Below are 22,765 nucleotides of genomic sequence, written 5' to 3' on the forward strand. Positions count from 1 at the left end.
GAAAGTAATTACAACTCACAGATTTCCACTGAAATAACTACTAAAAAGGTGTATACTATGAAGATGTGGACAACCTGCTATAAATAAATAATAGAATATATCACATCAAGACATATAGCAGAATTGCAAAACATGTGTTACATAAAAGAAACCTTAACAAAAACAACCAGTGAGGAAAAAAACAACCTACCTGCAAAGAGACGGCTATGAGCCTAGCAGCAGCCTTCTCATCAGTGAAACAGACGCCACAAGAAAAGGAATTATAAAGAAGACACAGCTAGACAGTAAGGAGAACAAAAGAGGGGAGGTGAGAAAGATTTTTTTTTAGTGTGTAATACTATGAAATACTGTCTTTTCTCCTATGTTCTTTTTTTCTGGTTTTGAGTGCCATGATTTTCCAATCTAGCTTATTTTTAAATTTAGGCATTTAAGTATATAAATTTCCTTCAAGGAACACTATTATAATGAACTGGATATACTATAATGGGAATAAATCCTAAATTTGCAAAGGCAACTGAGGAAAAAGCCAGCTGCAGAAAAATATATATATACTTTTAAATACACAGAACTACAGTATTTTTGTTTATGAACAAATAGCTATGTTTATAATGAATCAGAATAAGGGCTGGAGATGTAGATATTACCTTCCATTAGAGCTTGCCTCTGGGTGGGGATCAGCATCAGAGGATGAGAGTAGGAAGAAAGATACTCTGGGTGGGGATCAGCATCAGAGGATCAGAGTAGGAAGAAAGATACTCTGGGTGGGGATCAGCATCAGAGTATGAGAGTAGGAAGGGGGATACTCTGGGTGGGGATCAGCATCAGGATGAGAGTAGGAAGGGGGATACTCTGGGTGGGGATCAGCATCAGAGGATGAGAGTAGGAAGGGAGATACTCTGGGTGGGGATCAGCATCAGGATGAGAGTAGGAAGGGGGATACTCTGGGTGGGGATCAGCATCAGAGGATGAGAGTAGGAAGGGGGATACTCTGGGTGGGGATCAGCATCAGAGGATCAGAGTAGGAAGGGGGATACTCTGGGTGGGGATCAGCATCAGAATGAGAGTAGGAAGGGGGATACTCTGGGCAGGGATCAGCATCAGGATGAGAGTGGAAGGGGGATACTCTGGGTGGGGATCAGCATCAGAGGATGAGAGTAGGAAAGGAGATACTCTGGGTGGGGATCAGCATCAGAGGATCAGAGTAGGAAGGGGGATACTCTGGGTGGGGATCAGCATCAGGATGAGAGTAGGAAGGGGGATACTCTGGGTGGGGATCAGCATCAGGATGAGAGTAGGAAGGGGGATACTCTGGGTGGGGATCAGCATCAGAGGATGAGAGTAGGAAGAAAGATACTCTGGGTGGGGATCAGCATCAGGATGAGAGTAGGAAAGGGGATACTCTGGGTGGGGATCAGCATCAGGATGAGAGTAGGAAGGGGGATACTCTGGGTGGGGGTCAGCATCAGAGGATGAGAGTAGGAAGGGAGATACTCTGGGTGGGGATCAGCATCAGGATGAGAGTAGGAAGGGGGATACTCTGGGTGGGGATCAGCATCAGAGGATGAGAGTAGGAAGGGAGATACTCTGGGTGGGGATCAGCATCAGGATGAGAGTAGGAAGGGGGATACTCTGGGTGGGGATCAGCATCAGAGGATGAGAGTAGGAAGAAAGATACTCTGGGTGGGGATCAGCATCAGGATGAGAGTAGGAAGGGGGATACTCTGGGTGGGGATCAGCATCAGGATGAGAGTAGGAAGGGGGATACTCTGGGTGGGGATCAGCATCAGAGGATGAGAGTAGGAAGGGAGATACTCTGGGTGGGGATCAGCATCAGAGGATGAGAGTAGGAAGGGGGATACTCTGGGTGGGGATCAGCATCAGAGGATGAGAGTAGGAAGGGAGATACTCTGGGTGGGGATCAGCATCAGGATGAGAGTAGGAAGGGGGATACTCTGGGTGGGGATCAGCATCAGAGGATGAGAGTAGGAAGGGAGATACTCTGGGTGGGGATCAGCATCAGGATGAGAGTAGGAAGGGGGATACTCTGGGTGGGGATCAGCATCAGGATGAGAGTAGGAAGGGGGATACTCTGGGTGGGGATCAGCATCAGGATGAGAGTAGGAAGGGGGATACTCTGGGTGGGGGTCAGCATCAGGATGAGAGTAGGAAGAAAGATACTCTGGGTGGGGATCAGCATCAGGATGAGAGTAGGAAGGGGGATACTCTGGGTGGGGATCAGCATCAGGATGAGAGTAGGAAGGGGGATACTCTGGGTGGGGATCAGCATCAGAGGATCAGAGTAGGAAGAAAGATACTCTGGGTGGGGATCAGCATCAGGATGAGAGTAGGAAGGGGGATACTCTGGGTGGGGATCAGCATCAGAGGATGAGAGTAGGAAGAAAGATACTCTGGGTGGGGGTCAGCATCAGGATGAGAGTAGGAAAGGGGATACTCTGGGTGGGGATCAGCATCAGGATGAGAGTAGGAAGGGAGATACTCTGGGTGGGGGTCAGCATCAGAGGATGAGAGTAGGAAGAAAGATACTCTGGGTGGGGATCAGCATCAGGATGAGAGTAGGAAGGGGGATACTCTGGGTGGGGATCAGCATCAGGATGAGAGTAGGAAGGGGGATACTCTGAGTGGGGATCAGCATCAGGATGAGAGTAGGAAGGGGGATACTCTGGGTGGGGGTCAGCATCAGGATGAGAGTAGGAAGAAAGATACTCTGGGTGGGGATCAGCATCAGGATGAGAGTAGGAAGGGGGATACTCTGGGTGGGGATCAGCATCAGGATGAGAGTAGGAAGGGGGATACTCTGGGTGGGGATCAGCATCAGAGGATCAGAGTAGGAAGAAAGATACTCTGGGTGGGGTCAGCATCAGAGGATGAGAGTAGAAACGGGGATACTCTGGGCAGGGATCAGCATCAGAGGATGAGAGTAGGAAGGGAGATACTCTGGGTGGGGGTCAGCATCAGAGGATGAGAGTAGGAAGAAAGATACTCTGGGTGGGGATCAGCATCAGGATGAGAGTGGAAGGGGGATACTCTGGGTGGGGATCAGCATCAGGATGACAGTAGGAAGGGAGATACTCTGGGTGGGGATCAGCATCAGAGGATGAGAGTAGGAAGAAAGATACTCTGGGTGGGGATCAGCATCAGGATGAGAGTGGAAGGGGGATACTCTGGGTGGGGATCAGCATCAGGATGACAGTAGGAAGGGAGATACTCTGGGTGGGGGTCAGCATCAGAGGATGAGAGTAGGAAGGGAGATACTCTGGGTGGGGGTCAGCATCAGAGGATGAGAGTAGGAAGGGAGATACTCTGGGTGGGGATCAGCATCAGAGGATGAGAGTAGGAAGGGGGAAAGGCCTTCTCGGTTATATCTAAAGAGACTTTCCCTCTAAAACATGCACAACACAAACACACAGAGATCAATTTAAAAACAAACATTCCTTAAAAAGAGAAAAGGTGTGAGCTTCTGCCCCGAAGTTACTCTGGCCAAGGCAGAGACAGCATGACTGTCACAGGTTATAAGAACGTGTCTTCCAGCTGCTGCTGGCTGTGAGGCTGGGAGACTGATGCTGAAGTCTGTGCTCTGAGAAAGGGGACCCACAGATTTGCTCCTATGTACAACAGGATCCCTTCCCATGTGTCATAGACGCAGAGTAAATGTGACTCAAAAAACAGTATCTGAGAAATTTCACTTTCAATATACTGAAAATTTAGTTGATGTAATTAATTAAGACATACATACTACATACATACATACATACGCATAAACTTTAAGGAGTAGTACTCCAGACAGGGAGGGAACATAAGGGAAGAGGGTGGAGACTTCAGCAAATGCTGGACCATCTTCAGAAACCAGATACCAAACAAACATAGGCTAAGAGTGACACCAAGTGGCCAACTACTAGCATAGCACACTGGAATGATTTCTCATACTTCTACACCCTGGCTGCTGCCTCTGTCCACGGTGCTCTCCTGGGGTTTTCCTGACAGCTGTGCTTCAGAGACGTCTGTAATCTAGAGAGTGCTTTGTGGGGATGAACCCGTTCCCCTCTCCTCTCCTTCTTCCATCCCTCCCTGTCTCCCAGCTCAGTCTCCCCTTCCTTACTGAGTGTGCAATCTCTGGTGCACGGTCCTACAGGTGACCAGGCGCAGGAAAACAGACAATACTATGGAAATGAGGACAAGGTCTCGCCACCACTGCGATACAGGGGCTGATGTTCATCAGGGTGAGAGTGTATCCCTTACAACTAAGCAGCTAAAATGGGATAAATTTAGTGGTGCTGTGTTACTGTCATTGGGGGCAAGGTGTGAGGTGAAGTCTAAATATAATTTATGAAACCTGACGTCTGCCCATGATCTCTTATTAGAACTGTCTCTCAAAGGTTACCACCCACAGTGATAACAGCAATAATAAGTGCTAATACATATTCATATCACACACACACACACACACACACACACACACACACACACACACACACACAGTGTCAGGTTCCATCCTAAGTACTTTACATGTATTAGCTCATTTCCGCTCATAACAACCCTATAGGGCAGGAGTCCCCAAACTTTTTACACAGGGGGCCAGTTCACTGTTCCTCAGACCGTTGGAGGGCCAGACTATAAAAAAACTATGAACAAATCCCTATGCACACTGCACATATCTTATTTTAAAGGAAAAAAACAAAACGGGAACAAATACAATATTTAAAATAAAGAACAAGTAAATTTAAATCAACAAACTGACCAGTATTTCAATGGGAACTATGCTCCTCTCACTGACCACCAATGAAAGAGGTGCCCCTTCCGGAAGTGCGGCGGGGGCCGGATAAATGGCCTCAGAGGGCCACATGCGGCCCGCGGGCCATAGTTTGGGGACCCCTGCTATAGGGAAATGTGAATGTTGTAAGCATTTTACAGAAGACACAACTCAGGCACAGAGAGACAAAGTAACACAACCAGAGTCAGTGCAGGTAGGCCAACGGAGACACAGGAAGTGCTCACCTGGCCATAAAATGCCCTTTCCGGCAGCTTGGCTCTGAAATTCTTGATTACTAAACTACACTAACTCCCATGACCAGTGACCTCTCAATGACCAGTGACCTTCTAGTGACCAATTCCAAAGGCCTTCGACAGTGTAAAGCACCCCGCCCCCATGGCTCGTCCTTCCCTCCCAGTGGGCCCCTCTGTCCCCTCTGCTACAGGGCTCTTCCCCAGCAAGGCTCTGTTCTCTCTCCTATGCCCCCCTTTCTCCAGGACCCCGGTTGCAGCACACATTGGACTTAATGCCAGGATTCTGGGGTTCCAGACCCAAAGCCCTGAGCCCAGCCCTTCCACCCTGCTCCTCGCTTCCCCCGCGCCTGAACGAGGTGCTCTGAGCAGTGGTCTCACCTTGGCCGCACCCCGATCCCACCTGCAGAGCTTCCACAACCATTGCTTCCCAGACCCACCAGGTAGACCCTCTAAGGGTTGAACATAGCTGGTCCTTTGCAGGGTCCTCTCCTCTCCAGCACCCCCTGCCCCTTCCCCAGAGCCACCAGTCATCTCACTGGTCTAGGCACCCGGTCCTCCCTTGCCCATGCATACCTCACCCAAAGCCAAGGTCAGCATCCTAGAGAGAAATTCCAGCTGCATAACATCCCAGTGCTTAGACACACTCAGCAGCTCCCCATTCTCTGCCAGGCGACGGACAGGCCCTGGCCTGGGTATTTTGGGTCTCCATCATGGCCTGTTAATCCTTTGCTACATTAGTGCCCTCCTCGTAACCTGCCCCCCACCCAAAGGATGAGCCACCCCTCAACATCCCTGCACTCCCCACCTGTCATCTCCTCTCCGTTTACACCTGTTGAAATGCCTTACGTCATGCAGAACTGAACTCAAATGTCACCTTGTTCATGCAAGTTCTCCCTGTACGCTTTTCGTCCTTACAAACCCCCACAGCACTCCATCCCCCGCCAGGAGCTCAGCGAGTGGCCTTTCTTGTTTAGAGTTACTTGGGTTCCTGCATTTCTGTGGAGGGAAAATGACCTTCTGTCTCCTCTCCCTACAAAAGGCAGAGTTTGAAGAGAGCTCTGCCTTTGGGCCGCTCTCCTCAGCGGCTCTTTCCCACAAGGGGAGGGATGCCAGCCGGAGTGCTCAGAGCCCGAGACATCGGTGGGCCACGTTTTCCTGGCGTGGAGGTCAAGAGTGTGTCAGTGTCAGCAGCCAACTGAGCGACCCCTGGGCCCAGGCTCCCTGTCCTTTGCCACTGCCATGCAGGAAGCCGGCCCAGGAAAGCTGGGCAGTTCTCGTGAGCTCTGGCCCTCTGAGACACAGTGGTGGGGCAGGCCGGCCATCTGTGCCTCAGAACCAGCCGTCTGGGCTCCAGGCAGAAAAGAGCAGAAGACGCACTCTAGCATCCTGGCCAACGCCGACATCACACAGTAAGCTTTCAGCAGACAGACCTGCTGGGAGGGACGCTCCATTGACTAAGCGGTAATCTGCAGGCCCCTGCGTGGGCACTTCTCTTGAAAGGACCCCTTGACTTGATTGCATGAGTGGCAGAATCCAAGGACCAACACTCCCGCCTCAGTGCCCAGCAGCAGGCCTTTCTCCTGGGGTGCACAGGGGAAAGCCCCGGAGACCACCTGCGGGAAGGACCTGAACTGACTCCTCCCCCATCACGCTTCCCCTCCTTCCAGTCCCTGCTGAGTCAGCCGGGCTGTCAGAACGCGCTGCGCTGGCTCCCTGCTACCAGGGAACCCCAGGCTCCTCTGCAAACCTGCTCACAAGGGGGTGGGCCTCCTGAGGGAGGCGCCCCGCTCCCGGACAGCCCGGAGGGTCTCTGTCACACTCACATGGGGGAGTAAGAATCAGGATCTATGCTCCGGGTGGGGACGAAGCCCACTTCTCCCGAGCACGCCGACTTCCCGATGAACCATTGGAGCCCGGGCACGAGGAAGCCGACGATCTCCACACTCTCTCCCCCGCGGAGGCTCAGCTCGTCCTTGTCTTCCCTCTCGCGGTCCTCCCGGGCCTTGCATTTTCCTCTGCCTGCGGGGGTAGCACACAGGCCAGCTCAGTGGGGCAGAAACGCGGGGTATCCCACCGGCTTTCAGTGTAATACCAAAGGAGAGGTTCTCACACTTTAGGTCAGAAACAGTCAATTCCCCCCCCCCCCAAAAAAAAATAAATTTGCAGAATGACATAGAGCAGTGGTCGGCAAACACATTAGTCAACAGAGCCAAATATCAACAGTACAATGATTGAAATTTCTTTTGAGAGCCAAATGTTTTAAACTTAAACTATATAGGTAGGTACATTTCTTATCGAGGTAGCGCCCGCACATGGTATTTTGTGGAAGAGCCACACTCAAGGGGCCAATGAGCCGCAGTTTGCCAACCAGGAACATAGGGTAATTGTCCATTCATTTTGCCAAACTCGGACATTCGATACAAGGAACTACCAACCACTTTCACCATCATTTTATTTTTTAAAAAAAGATGTTTGAACATATGTAGGAATGCTAAGCCCAGAGTACTGAACATAACTTCAAACTGAGTAAGTTAGCTCATGGAAAACTGGAGAGCTCACTATCTTGCCCTACACAACTTCATTTGCCATTATCATGAAAACACTTTGCCGTGGTTGGCACAGACCCACAGACCAGGGTGAGAACCACTGTAGGATTTCTTCATCTCCTTGGGCCACTGTGACCCTCAGTCTCCCCAGCTGTAAAATGGGGATGGATACCTATCTCTCTCTTTTTAGCAAGAAAGAGAGAGACAGAGACAGACAGGAAAGCAGAGAATGCCCATCTCTAATAAATATTAGAGAAAGTCAAAGAGTCACCGTGACTGTTACAAGGCAACCCTCAATAAATGTTAGCCTCACGTCACTGGTAAACAGAGAACTGCTGATGACCCAAAGGGATCCTGAAGTCTCCCCTTCCGTCCACGGTTGTTATCCAGCTTGATAAATTACCCGGCTAGGGTCTAGTCCTGACATACTTACAAGCATTGAACTGTCCAGTTTACAAAGCACCATCTTCTCAGACCTTTCCAGGAGCCCCAGAGTGACAGTCACTGTCCTCTTTATAGATTAGATTATAGATTAGAAAGTGGGAGGACAGAGAGAGCGTGTGATTTGTCCAAGGAACTATGTGTAACAAAGCTGAGGCCCTCGACAGCTGGCATCCCTTCTTCCTAAGTTCTCCTGTGATTGAGACGATGGTTTTCTATGGGCCTTGGGTTTCCAGATTTTCTTTCGCTCACCTGCTAAAGCTATTGGCTTTTTCCTGACATTTTTGGTCAAGTTTCTGCTGATCGTGTCTTCAAGATCAGAAATCCCCACCCCTTTGTGTGTTTTATGGTAAAACCGGCTAATGAGAAGTTGCAGCATAGCCCAGGCACGTGAATTAGCCGAGGTCACACTGGTGTTAAGTTGTGAGGTCAGAATTTGAACCCAGAACAGACGTCACAGCCCCATGTCCCTAACTACAAGGCCACACTGCCTCAGATAACGAAAAATCTTGTGTATGGTCTACTGCTGATTAGACTTAATATCTATATTCCATGATTCTTATTTCTTTTTTCTTGAATGTTATTTGGGCTTAGAACTTACAAAAGGATAAAGATGAAAGCACTGTACAGCCTAGATATCTAGAAACCATTAGAGTTTATTATCCACTAGATACATGTAGACTTACAAATATATGCGTATGTGTATGTGTGTGTGTACATATTCGCAGATATACACAGACAGACAGACACTGCCTAAAATGTATGTGTATGTATGTGCGTATTTCATTCATTTATTAAATATATTTACAAGGTACTCGCTATGTGCCAGGCATTCTTACTTACCCTTCCTACATTCAAGATTAATTTCACAAGACCCTAAGGGAAATTAGAAACTTTCTGACCAGAGATTGGAAACAGGCAGCCCGCTTTCCCCTCGCCCCACATATCTTTAAATCCCTGTGGTCCCTGCTTTTCCCTAACATCTTCCACCTGGGCCCTCACGCACTTGAGTGTTCTGCGGGCTCCTGCAGGCACGTGTGTCTGCAGCCCTGCACTGAGACCTCCATCTCACCGGCAGGAAAACCCACATGTGCCGACAGTAACCGGCATCCCCCAGCCCAGTCAGTAGCTGAGCCAGGGCAGGAATTCAGATCAGCAGACTCCAAGCCTGCAGACAAAATCAGGAGGCGAGGCAACGTTATCTCCCTCACGGTGCTTTCTTCAACCCAGCCGTACCAATCTGATAGGAGCCCGGCCAGTCCTCCTTCCTGGGAAGGCTGCAGCTTCCTGGGTAATTCCTCAGGAACCATCTGCCAATGGAAACACAGGGTTCGCAAACATGGAGCTCAGAAAATTAGAACAGTGAGCCACGTAGCCCGTGAAAGTAACAGTGATGGTACTGATGATGATTAGGGCTATTGTTGGGACTCAGTGTGACGCTGGCCGGCATTTACTGAGAACTTACTTCATACGGGGGCACCGTGAGAAGGGGGTCTGGCCAGCCTGGCGTGCGTGCGGACTCCCCAATTCATTTGTCAGTTAAATCACTAACAAAGGACCCCTTTTCGTTCTCACTGTCAGAGCCTCGGCCAGAGCCACACACAGGCCCACGGCCTAGGCCATGTGCATTGTTCACAGTGTGGGTTTGAGCTTACAGTATCTTCCGACAAGGATAATCACATTTTAGCATGAAAAACATCCCCTTATATACAATGCTGGTTCCTGGATCCAACCCCAAAAGCATGTGAGGAGGGCCAGGGGGTCTGAATTTGTAGTAAAATGCCCGGGTTAATTATAACACATATCAGTGGTCCCCAGTCCCTACACTGAGAAACACTACATCGGGGACCAGGTGGTATATTACCTTAGGTACAATGCCCATCTAAAATTTAGAGTTGTCTCCAATTTCATCAATTTGGAAACTGCTTAAAAAAATATAACAGAAGAGGAAAAGCCAGCCAGGTTTTGCTCCCTGCCTGGCACCATGATGCCCACACCTGCAGGCGTGCCAACGCTGTCCCGCACAGACAGACCTCAGCCTGCTCTGGGACCCTCTCCCAGGGGCCCAGTGGCTACTCACTGGTGGAAAGGGAGAGGCAGAGGCTCCAGGGCTGACGCCGGCACCAGGCCCCGCTGAGCCGTCACCAGGGACGTGCCTTCCCACTCGGACCCGCCTTCAGCTGTTTTCACGGAGATTAACTCATCCTCACAGAGCGTCAAACAGTCCCCTTCCTTCTCAGCTGGGGGAGCCACAGCGCCCATGGCTCTGCAGAAGAAGTGGCCTGTGGACAATGAGAAAAGCCCTTCCAAGGAGTGGCAGCCAGTGAAAGGGGTCATCACACAACGGAACGTTTCCGTCCGTGGCCCTGACACTTTTCTTCCTGGGAGAAAAGTACGCCGTCGGTCAGGGTGTTGGGGACAGGGGGGTATCACAGGAGGCCCTTGTGATCCCCAGAAAACTGGTACCACTCAAAGGCAATTCCCTTCAAATAGACACCAAAAGTTATGAGGTATTCATGAGACTAAGATTTAATTGGAACTTCCCCTTGCAAAAGAATAAAACAAAGACTGATGAGAAGTTACCATTGCAACCTCACGCATAATCTTAGAGTCAACAAAGGATACCATATTTCCCCATGTATAAGACACTTCCATGTTTAAGGCGCATCTTAATTTTGGGGCCCGAAATTTGAAAAAAGAAGTTATTGAACTAAAGTTTTATTCATCATAAAATTCATACAACTCCTCATCACTGTCAAAAACTCCCATCCATTAGCTTGTCCTCATCTGTGTCTGATGATGAATCACTGTCTTCAACAATGAACACAAAAACAAGTGTGAAAAAGTGGGAAATGCAGTTAAAAAAAAATCTACAACCACTCTATAAGACGCACCCAGTTTTTAGACCCCAAATTTTTCGAAAAAAAGGTGTGTCTTATACATGAGGAAATATGGTACATTGCACTGATTTGGATTAATATCATTTCTCCAGGTAAATTTTATAATGGCACAGTCAAAATTCTTTTCTTCTTACAGAATTTATAAAACGCAGTCATAGAGAAAATCATTTTGCAATAGATTCTACGCAAATTAGCTCTCTAATGTGTCTGTGACGTCATCCCTTATTGACCAGTCAGACGTGGTCCTGATCAGATCCTTCCTTGGAAACGGCCAGTGGGAGCTTCCAGCAGTTCCCCCACGTCCGTTACCTTGATCTCATGAAACCTTTTAGGTTTGGCAAGATTTACAGTTTTATTTTACAATCAAACTATGCCAGATGTTTGGAAAAGTGATTCTCAAACTTGGATCCACATTGGAATTACCCAGGCAACTTTCAAAATATACCAGTGCCTGGTTCCCCACCTCTGGGGATTTAACTGGCCTGGGGCATCTTCTGAAAACTCACCAGTGGGGTCCAACATCAGGCAGTCAGTGAGACTGGCCAGCAGAGCTGGCTGTTCACGTGATGTCAGTGGTAAACCGAGAGAGGTATTTGGCGTAATATTATAATAGGTGGGTTCCTTGTGAATATTATCACGTTTGAATGGTTTTTGCCTCCTTTGGAACCTATTTCAGGGACTTCGACAATAAACACCCAGCTCAGACCCCGCCCCCACGCCTCCCCACGCTCACCTTCCTGCGTCAGGAGCGCCAGGTACAGGTTTCCCAGGTGCTTATCGTCCACCGACACGTGGATCTCCGTATCCTCCACCAGCCCTTGGTTGAGCCAGTACTTGTGGCCAAAGAGAAGATGCTCCAGGCACGTGGACACGTAGCCTAAGAAGTCAAGCCACCGAGGTTTGGAAACAGCAAGAGTACTGCCGTTAGCGGAGCCCAGAGCAAGGCCAGCGAGCTCCCCGCAAATGCTCTCCCGGGCTCTGTCCCCAGCTTGTCCCCATGTAACCGGGAATAGAAGAGCACAGGATGGGTAGCTTAGAACTTCCAGAATGAATGGATTCTTGTCAGTGATTGTTGGGAAATACAAGGTATTTTCAAGGAGATTTATTTACCATTTGCAACATTTTTATGGGTTTCCATAAATGCATAATGAGGTGACCAAACCCCATGGCCTTTTTCAGATTCATTTATGGAGGACTCTCTAAGATGACAACGTTGATGCTGGGGGTTCCTGGCTCTCCTTCTCAGTTCTCCCCACCCGAGGCCCCACCGCTGTACCCCTGATGAGGCTGTGGCTGGGTCAGGGGTTCTCCAGGGCCCACAAAGCAGTCAGGATTCACTTCAATGTCCCCACTGGGACCCTGTGCCTTACATGTGCTCAGTGAGTTCTCCTTTGTTAAAATCAGACTAGAAACTAGGCAAACTGTATAATTCTAACAATTAGAGTATTTTAAATATTCTAATAAATGTGAAGTATTTACATTAAAATTTTGCTTCTTTTGAGACTTCCTCTTTTCTTAAGTGGCCAACCTGTCCCTTTCCATTCTGACTCTGCTGTGTCCTGACATGGGCCCTGTGTATCTCCTTTAACTGTGCTTCTCGTACTGTAACACGCACCCAGAGCACTGGGGAGTTTATCGAAATGCAGGTGCTGCTGAGGCAGCCCAGGGTGGGGCCTGAGCGTCCATCTTTGTAAGGTGTCCCACATGATGCCCACACTGCTGGTCCGCAGAGCGCACTTTGAATAGTGAACATCTCTCCTGGTCACAGAAGGAGCCGTGTGATGTAGAAAGCAGAAAAACCACACCAACTATAAGAGGTGCTATACCTTCTGGCTTGAGTCCCTGCACAAGGCTGCTTCCTACGCCAGTCTGCATGGAGCCCAGCATTTTCCGGGATGTGTTTAATGTGTGTCAACTCCAGTGGCCGCCTCTTGCTTCACCTGACTTTGCTTTGCAGCTTAACTACCCCTTCGCGAGTTCTTCTCCACGGAGAAGGCAGGGGGACCCCCTCCCACCACTGCAGACCTGGTGCTGTGCCCGACATCCTCCTTTCCCTTCTAGAACACCCTGCACCCGAGGCCCCATCAGCAGGTAACTCCTCCCTCTCTTTCTTTGGCTCTTTTCCAGAAACATGGAATAAAATATCCGGAACTTTGCTATTTTAAGCAGCTACTTTGATCTTATTCAAAACTGGTTCCTTTTTTTTTAGACCACCAAGTTCACGTCTATCTCGGGACTTTGAAGTTAGCCTTGACCAATAACTATTTGCCAACTGATTGATCGTCTAACAAAAGAGTCTCCCCCGAGTGCAGAGAAGTGTTGTACAGGGCATTTTAGGGTAAGAGTTCAGATTTGTTTTAGATGTACTTCCGGGCATTTTGTGATAGTTCTAAAGTTAACCATGTATGTTAGGGCTCTACCTGTTGGAATTATCTAAGCCAAACCAATTCCTTATTGTCAAGCTCTCCAAACGGGCTGACCTGTGACATAGGCCCTCTTCCACCTGCCCGCTCCATGTCGTACCTAAGTTCAGGTAGGTGGAGAACTTCCATATTTCCTCCACAGTCTTGAAGGTGATGAGGAACTGGGCCTTCTGAGACTGGACCCCCACCAACCTGGCTGAGAGGTCCTGAGAGAAGAGAACAGTGAGTCAGCCGGGGCACAGGGTCCTGTTAACAATGCTCATATCAGTACAACATGCTTGGTAGAAATTTCTTGATGGCGGCATTGTTTACGTTAAACCAGGGATAGTCAACCTTTTTATACCTACTTTTGTATCTCTGTTAGTAGTAAAATTTTCTAACCGCCCACCAGTTCCACAGTAATGGTGATTTATAAAGTAGAGTTACAGCAAGTTAAAGCATATAATAATAATTAATTACCAAGTACTTTATGTTGAATTTTCGCTAAGTTTGGCAGAATACATCTTTATAAAACAACTTACTATAGTTAAATCTATCTTTTTATTTATACTTTGGTTGCTCTGCTACCACCCACCATGAAAGCTGGAACACCCCCTAGTGGGCGGTAGGGACCAAGTTGAGTACCACTGCGTTAAACAGACACAAAAAGGAAACAACCCTAAATGTCCATCATAGGAGACTGGTTAAAATGAATTAGGGTTCATTCAGCCAGACAATGAAATACCAGTATGATATCAGGCAGCCCTAATAAAGAATGAAGAAACTCTGAGCATGGATACAGCTTCCAAATATACACTGCTAAGTGGAACAATGGCAACGGCAAAAAAACAAACAGCGTAGAAGTCCGTGCAGCAAATGCCACCTGCCACCTGTTGTATAAAATAAATAAATAAAGTTGCAGGGGGAAAGGTAGAAGATAAATCATAGAAGGCGCCTTGGACTGTGACTCCATGTCTACTGATTATTTTTATAAAGCTGGCAAACAAGAAAAGCACATAATAGAAAAAACTCCCCACAATCCTTCCTCCCAGAGACCACCCATGTTAACACTTTGGTGCATTAACTGATTTATGTTCCTGTTCATGAGTTTCTATGTAACTCTGTTTATATAAATGGCACCACATTACTTAAATTGTTTTGTCATCTTTTACTGCTAAACAATATTTTCCGAGCCACCTCCTCTGTCATTAAGTACTCTGCATCATCTTTAATGGTTGCATATGCTTTTGTTGCGTTCACATAATTAATTTTTAACGTTTCCTGATGGTTGGACATGAGGGACTCTGTTAACACGCTCATATCAGTTTTAATTTCTTTTTTTTTTTTCAACATCCTAAACCGTGCTGCAAGAAGCATCCTGTATTTAAACCTTTGCATGCATCCCAGATGGTTTTGACACAAGTGATTTTGAGAAACAGGATTGGGAAAGAATGCCAGGATGTGCACATTTTCACTCCTAAAATGTAAGAGCCACAGTGCCCTCCAGAAAGACGGCGCTATTTTACATGCTCACGAGCAGAGCAAGACGAGGGCCTGAATGCCAACCCCCTCCCTACTTTTTTTTAATGCCTGAAAAAAACCGACCTGAGTCACTGCCCAAGCTTGGTTTTCCCCTAGAACTTTCTATCGCTTGCCCAAGCCTCCGGAGGTGACAGTAACAAGTCATGACCAGAAAGTCCCTGTCCCCCAGGCCAGGTCTGCATCAAAGATCATCCCCTGGAGCCCTGAACTGGGATAACCTGGCAGAAAGAAGAGGACAGAAGGACCCAAAGGAAGAGCCCCTAGTTCAGCAAAGTCAGGACTGTGGTGTCTGCCATCTGGGCCCAGGAGGACCCAGGGCCTTGGAGGATAAAGAGCCTGGGAATCAGGGAGGGGATTCGAGGCAAACACTGATTTACCAAGAACCGACTCCTTGCCCAGCATGGTGCCAGGAGCTTCATGGGAGATGCCTCATTTCACTCTCACAGCGACCCTTATGGAAAGAATGCAATTACAGTACTTAGCCCACTCAAAAACGCACCTCGACCGCATGGAACCGTTCTGAAGCAAAAGGCAAGGAAGCATGACATCATACTTAACTGGTAGCATTTATTTTCTTTCTTAGAGGTAAGAGAAATACTGGTGCATTTTATCATCAGATCACATTTCAGAATTAAAAGAGAGTGGGATTATCTGCTTTATAGTCAAGGAGGCCCCGGAGCAGAGACAGGTTAAGCAGTATGCCCAAGGTCACCTGTGAGCGGGCTGTGGCACAGTGGCCGGACCCTGGTGACCCCGGGCCTCAGCCTGCCCCACAAGCTTGCCCTGCTCAAGCCTCAGCCTGCAGACCAGCTCGCTCAGCCACACCCAGCTCTCACCCATTAAGTGACTTAAATTAAAAAGACACGCTGTGCTCACTTCGGAAGCACATATACTAAAACTGGGATGATACTGAGAAGATTAGCGTGGCCCTGCTCAAGGATGACATGCAAATTCATGAGGCGTTCCATATAAAAAAGAAAGAAAAGAGGCCCTGGCCGGTTGGCTCAGCGGTAGAGCGTCGGCCTGGCGTGCAGGGGACCCGGGTTCGATTCCCGGCCAGGGCACACAAGAGAAGCGCCCATTTGCTTCTCCACCCACCCCCTTCCTCTCTGTCTCTCTCTTCCCCTCCCGCAGCCAAGGCTCCATTGGAGCAAAGATGGCCCGGGCACTGGGGATGGCTCCTTGGCCTCTGCCCCAAGCGCTAGAGTGGCTCTGGTCGCGGCAGAGCGACGCCCCGGAGGGGCAGAGCATGCCCCCTGGTGGGCAGAGCGTCGCCCCTGGTGGGCGTGCCGGGTGAATCCCGGTCGGGCGCATGCAGGAGTCTGTCTGACTGTCTTTCCCCATTTCCAGCTTCAGAAAAATACAAAAAAAAAAAAAAAAAAGAAAGAAAGAAAGAAAATAAATTCTATGGTGCCAGCTAGCAGCTAATGCCTCCAAGTTAAAACAAAACCAAAAACACTCTATTGCTTATCATTGAGCAACTATGTACCGAGCACAATGCCAACCTCTCTACCGACACCTTCCACACACTCCTCCTGACAAAACAGGTGTTCTCAGCTTTGTTACATGATGGATTAAAAGAGCACATTTCTCTTTTTAATTTGTCTCAAGTGAATGCCGGAGAGTGTAAAGACAACCAGAACACATAGTTTATTATGTAAAGTCGTATTCTCCTTCCCCCACCTCTATTGCAACAACTCTGAACCAGTTTTGACTTCGTTCTCTTAGTGAATACCTCCTTAACTGTAAACAGTTTGATCATACTCTTGTTCCTGGGCTTAACGGCTGGAGACATCTTCCCACAGTGAAAGACTAGAAATTGGTTTATTTTCCTTCTCATTCTAATATTTACAGTTGTTAATTTTTTATTGGCAAATTTGGTATTTTTAAAAAAATGTAGCTCAGTGGTTACCAGTGGCTGAGGGAAGGGGACAGAGAGGAATCAGTGTTTAGCAGGTACAGAGCTCCAGTTTGAGAGGATGGAAAGTTCTAGAGCAAGATGGTGGTGATGGTTGCACAACAGTGTGAATGCACTTAACACCACTGAATTGTATGTTTTATATCTATTTTATCACAAAGAAAACAATAAAATTCATATTCACCCAATTTTTTAAAAGTACGCTTAATAAGGTAGGAATTATTATAATGAGTCCCACTCTACAGAGGTTAACTTGCTGAAGGTCATACAACTAAGCACGGTGAATTGAAAACAAAGTTTTCTCTGCCTGCAGCTCAGGGAGTTCCCCCATTCCGAGCTCCCACCCCCCTGCTTAGTGGAGATCATGTTCTGCATTTGTTCAGTCCGATGTTTTCCTGAGGGCCTGCCGGGTCCCTGGCGCTGTCCCAGGTGCTGCGGAGCCTGCGGCAGACCACGCACAAGCCGGGAGTTCGCACCACCCCACCGGAGCTCACCTTAAACAGAGCACGCACTTCCTGGTCCTCATTCTCCAGCGCCCAGAGCCGCCTCCTGGCTGCTTCCTGCAAGGGGCCATTTACACACCTCCTGGAGCGGCTCTTCACACTGAAGGAGAGCGTCAGGTCTGTGAGAGAACAGAGGGAGAAGGATGAGGCTGGAAAGGCAATGGAAGGGAAGAAAGAATTAGATAAGCACCAGCGCTTCCCACACCTAAACCCTAAACGGGTGTCTTTGTTACTTAGAGATTACGGTGATTTTAACAATCTTCAGAGTAGCTCCTTCAAACTGTTCCCCAAGGGAAAATAAAATGCTACAGTCTGGGAATGCTCCGGAATCCTGGGACTTGGTACACTCGGGTTGGTTATTTCTGCTGTGAATCAGGTTTATTCCTAGCTGACTGACACTGAGGTGACAATAGTGACATTGCCACTAAACAGTCACTAAGCACAGGAAGCATAAGGCAGGCTCTCTCTGGAGCACAACCCTGCCTTTCTTCCCCCTCACAGGTGCATCTTTACTTTTCTCTCCTCAACCCTAAGAGACCTGCAGCCAGGGGAGCCGTGGGCAATGGCAGCTTATCCTGGGCTAACCCCCTGAACCTGTCTCCAACGCCCCCTTTTGTTTGACTTCACTGTGAGCTGACAGCAGCCCTGCCTTGTTCATTTCTTTCCCATAACATTTCTAGAGTCAAAGCAGCCCCACACAGACTCCCTCCTGTTGCTTTTTCTATCCTATGCCCTTCCTATCTCACTGTCCCCAGCTGTAACAACTGTACCCTCAAAATTTTAAAAAAATAATAATTAAAATAAATAAATAAATATGTTAAGAATTCACTATAGAACCAGCTAGAATATATATTTCCTCCTGTGGATAATTTGTGAAAGTTTTGAACTATTTATATATTTACAAAAATGTATTTATATATCACATTTATGATAGGTAATAGATGTTATAAACTTTATGCATTACACATACACACATGCATTGTCCCCAGCTGGTTATCTTTCTGATAAGGCAGGGCATTATCGTTGTTTGTCAAGGTAATTTGATAATGTATTAAAATTTATCTTTAATTTCTTCCAAATGCACCTTTACTTGTCCCTCATGAGCAGAAGCTGTTTTTAAGTGTTGGGTACAGCAGGAAAACCAATAGACACGGTCCCTGTTCTCATATTCTCATAGAGCTTATACTCTTGGCAAGTAACCAGTTCTGTGAACATAATCATTTCAGATGAAGAAGAGTGCTATGGAAAGAATGGAACAGGGTAAAGAGACAGAGGGATTGAGCAGTCGGAGGGCGGGCATGCCTTTGGAAAGGCCGCACTCAGGAGGTTCATATTATAATTGCACTTTGCCATGTGTCTTCTTTAGACGATAAGTAGCTGTGCCATTAATAATCATCAAACACAATAAACTGAGAAGGTGTTGGACTGGGTGACCACAGAAGTCTGTCTTCTAGCTCAAACTTGCCAGGACCTTTGCAAATCCCTGAGCACATTAGAGATGGCCCCTATGACACTATTCTGGGGACAGGGCATCTCTGGAGTCCTGCCTTTCTTTGAAAGGCCTGTCTTTAACCTAGAAGTCCTGAAAATGCTGTGGGTGTAGACCAGCTCCGATAAGACATGCCCAACTGACCTGACATTGGTGAGAACTTCGGTGGTAGGAGGTTTGTTCCCTTCCATTCCTCCCTGGCCTGTGTTCTAATCCCGTCCAAGCCCTCCATCGTCCGCAGCCCGGGTCCGACCCTCCGTCTGGTAGCCCTTCTGCACACTGATCTCTAGGAGGAGGGGAAGTCCTGGGGGAGGAGTCACACAGACCGGGTACAAGGCTTGGCTCTGACCTTGCTAACTGCACCACCTTGAGCAGTTAATTACCTCGCTCTGCTTGACTTTTCTCATTAGCAAAATGGCTTTGAGAGTACCTATCCCACAGGAGTCTTAAGAAGCTTAATAAATGAGATGATGCATATAAAGTTTTTGTTCAGTGCCTGGCGCATACTAAATGTTCACTAAACACACTAAGTATTAGCTGTTGCCCCTCGCAAACCTCCCCCTCCCCACTCCAGCACTCATTGCCCTTATCTTGTCACACCTGGAGACCCCAAAGTTAACCCTGACTTTGAGTGTATAGTTTCTTTTCACCAATCTTCTCTCTTCTGTCCTTGCCACGCCCGATCCACACTCCCCTCTAGAATCTCTCCTGCAATAGCCCCTGAGGAAGGACAGCCCTTCTGGGTAAATCTCCTTGTCATGCATGCAAGTGAATCCCCGGATTTGGAACTCAAAAGACCTGGATTTAAACACACAAACTGCTTTCAGGATCTCAACCAGTGAGAGCTAACACTCAGAGCAGAGGCTCTGGGCCCGCTGCGGGACCCTACAGTGCCCTCTGTATCACCAGACGGGGCAATAAGTCAAGTTCACTCTAGTTCAGCATGAAGTGCATTTTGCCTTTTTTTTTTTTTTTTAGTCCTTCTGAAAACCAGTCTTCTCATCATGATAATGTACCTGATTGATTCTGTCTACAACACTTCCTTATAAAGGAGGAGCTGGCAGTGGGAGCCGAGCCTCCCCTTCTTTCTGGAAACAGCATCACGGCCAAAAACACGGAAAGACGAACAAGTTCAGCCTCGGTGGATTAAGTTCCACCTGCGCACACCCCTTGCTCACTGGCCTTCATGCACAGATCAGGCAAGATGCTGACTCCGCTCTGTTCATGCAACAGATGGTGATTCGGGCTTCGGTGGATGGCCCGGGCTGACAGGCCGGTGAGCAGGCTGACGCAACAGAAAGGAATGAAGGGCAAGGTTTTGCTCGTTGCTAGCCAAGCAGTTTGGCAGAATTGAACTTAGGAAAAGGAAGACCTTAGGAGCACACTTGATTTTTGTCCTTTAACATATTCACAATGTAACTCTTTTCCCACAAATCTATATATTTCGTCTGCTGGAGAGAAGTGTTGGGGGGGGGGGGGCAGTGGAGCATCGTGGTTATAAGTAAGGACCAGGGTTTGAATCCCTTTCTCATCACATTTTGGCTGTGGCCTGGGGAAAAGTCGCCTCCCTCTCTGAGACTCTTGCAATGGGAAGTTCGGTGCCACTTCCTAGAGGTGAGCATGCAAGGATGGGAAGAACATAAGAGGTCACTGAGCACATGCTTGACACGGGGTTTGCCCGCCAAAGTGGTCCTTGTAGCTATACGACAGAAAGTGAGGCTTCCACAGGTTTATCCTCAGAGTTTCTGGTACAAGGTGCAGCCCAGGCGTCACTCTCTCTGATGACAACTCTCCCTTGGCTAGCATCACTGAGGTCTCTTAAGGGGGACCTTCTGAGAGGTGTGTATGGAGATTTTTTATTTTTTTTTTTTGCAACAGAGACAGAGAGAGTTAGATAGGGACAAACAATCAAGAATGAAGAGAGATAAGAAGCATCAATTCTTCATTGCAGCTCCATAGTCTTAGTTGTTCATTGATTGCTTTCTCATATGTGCCTCGACTGGGGGGCTACAGCAGACTGAGTGACCCCTTGCTCGAGCCAGCAACCTTGGGCTCAAGCTGGTGAACTTTGCTCAAACCAGATGAGCCCGCACTCAAGGTGGCGACCTCAGGGTCTCGAACCTGGGTCCTCCGTGTCCCAGTCTAACTCTCTATCCACTGCGTCACCACCTTGTCAAGCTGGAGAATAAAATTTGTTTCACATTAATTTTATTTTTTTTCTGTCCCTGAAAGATTCACACATATGCCCTTTCTTTTTTTTTTTTTTTCAGAGACAGAGAGAGAGTCAGAGTGAGGGATAGACAGGGACAGACAGACAGGAACGGAGAGATGAGAAGCATTAATCATTAGTTTTTCATTGCGACACCTTAGTTGTTCATTGATTGCTTTCTCATATGTGACTTGACCATGGGCCTTCAGCAGACCGAGTAACCCCTTGCTTGAGCCAGCCACCTTTGGTCCAAGCTGGTGAATTTTTGCTCAAACCAGATGAGCCTGCGCTCAAGCTGGCGACCTCGGGGTCTCGAACCTGGGTCTTCCTCCTCCCAGTCTGACGCTCTATCCACTGCACCACCGCCTGGTCAGGCCATATGCCCTTTCAATCAGTTAATCTCACCTCATGTGTTCAACCTTTCATTCACTTATTCATTACTTTATCGGGTATTTATTGAGAACCTACTATGTACAAGATATCGTTAGGTACTATAATAGAATAAAAATGTTGCCTCTACCTATTTATTCAACTATTTTTGTATTCATTCACCAGATATTTTCTGAGCACCAGCTATGTACAAATAATTCTTTTGGATGTCATGTAGAATACATAATGATTAAAAAAAAAAACACATTCCTGACCTCAGCACCTTAAAATATAACCAATGATATACTTTTGTTAATACAACAAAATGTGGAGCTCCTAGTATCCGCCAGACTATGGAGAGCTCTGAGTGTCAGACTGGGAAGGTTTCACTTAACCTCACAGACAATGGAGGGCATTGGAAGATTTGTGAGCAAGCGAATGTCATAGTCAAGGTCACGCTACAAGGATGTGTTTGGTGGTGGTCTTAAAAGGGAGGGAACCAGCAGATGGGAGAGACAAGGAGATTACCGCAGTATCCTACATGGGAAATATTTTTAATAGGATTGGTCTTTGGGGATTAGATACCTGGAGTCATGTCCTGTAGCAGGAAACATTTTTCCTTATCTTCAGATGAGCCTACAAACTCACTTGCTGCGGCTGGATCCTTGGAAGGAGTTTCTTTACCTGGAGGAGAACAAATGAAAGGTCATCTGTGAGAGAAGAGTGGGAGCAACTTCCCAAAGGAAAACTGCAAGCTTTTGTCACAGGACAATTTTTCTCCAGGGCGGGTGGCATAGAAGAATTCTATCACCGTTCTCTTATAATTATTTACTACTCAACTATTATCCCCCCAAAACTGTCATACCTGCCATCTCAATCATGCAACAGTCAGGCTGTCCCCATTTTATTAAAATAAAAGCAGATGCCCACCCCAGGTGAGGCTGAGTCACCTGGCATAGCACACTGAATGGGGATGAATATATTTTGCTCCATCAAGGTCATTATAGGTCAGACCACAGCACGGTGTAAGGTCAATGGGTGTGTAACAGGTGCGCTGGCGCAGAACAAGGGAGCATGGCACCATTGGGGAGATGGCTAGGGCGTGGTTGTGTTGGCCCTGACACGTTTGACCATCCCCAACTGTCCTCTGCCCACTAAGGAGAGTTCTGTGTGGGACTTCTCTCATCCCCAGGTCTCCACAAATGTTCCTCTCTTTGCAGCTGTAGAATTGGAGTAAAAAGGAGAAAGAAAGAAGATTGTGGCACAAGCTAGGGTTAGAGAGAAGGCTATTTTAATGACAGAGAGCTGAAAAGGGAAAAGAATGTAATTTAAAAGTGTAAGACAGTAGATATAAACAAAATAGAAGGAAATTTCATACGTATGGCTATGAAATGTGGGCCTCCTTCACGGTATCCCCTAAATAC

At 47.7% G+C, this 22,765-nt stretch overlaps 1 protein-coding gene and 1 non-coding gene across 4 annotated transcripts in view; one reads left to right on the forward strand and one right to left on the reverse strand.

Annotated features, from left to right (window-relative positions):
* Positions 1–22,765, reverse strand: part of SH3TC2 (SH3 domain and tetratricopeptide repeats 2) — a 57,416-nt gene that overhangs the window by 24,480 nt on the left and 10,171 nt on the right. The window contains exons 2-8 of one of the 3 annotated variants that reach the window (XM_066344417.1): positions 21,927–22,025; positions 17,266–17,393; positions 13,433–13,538; positions 11,643–11,786; positions 10,090–10,291; positions 9,246–9,319; positions 6,846–7,041 (exon numbers count right to left, since the gene is read on the reverse strand). In XM_066344417.1, coding sequence (XP_066200514.1) covers positions 6,846–7,041; positions 9,246–9,319; positions 10,090–10,291; positions 11,643–11,786; positions 13,433–13,538; positions 17,266–17,393; positions 21,927–22,025 — 949 coding nt within the window. Of the gene's footprint in view, positions 1–6,845; positions 7,042–9,245; positions 9,320–10,089; positions 10,313–11,642; positions 11,787–13,432; positions 13,539–17,265; positions 17,394–21,926; positions 22,026–22,765 lie in introns of those variants that run through there. The other 2 variants (XM_066344416.1, XM_066344418.1) reach the window with 2 other exon arrangements.
* Positions 15,722–15,827, forward strand: LOC136377817 (U6 spliceosomal RNA). Its single transcript, XR_010746444.1, has one exon. It is a non-coding gene; the product is annotated as a U6 spliceosomal RNA (small nuclear RNA).

Source organism: Saccopteryx leptura, chromosome 6 (assembly GCF_036850995.1).
Source record: "Saccopteryx leptura isolate mSacLep1 chromosome 6, mSacLep1_pri_phased_curated, whole genome shotgun sequence".
Taxonomy (NCBI): Eukaryota; Metazoa; Chordata; class Mammalia; order Chiroptera; family Emballonuridae; genus Saccopteryx; species Saccopteryx leptura.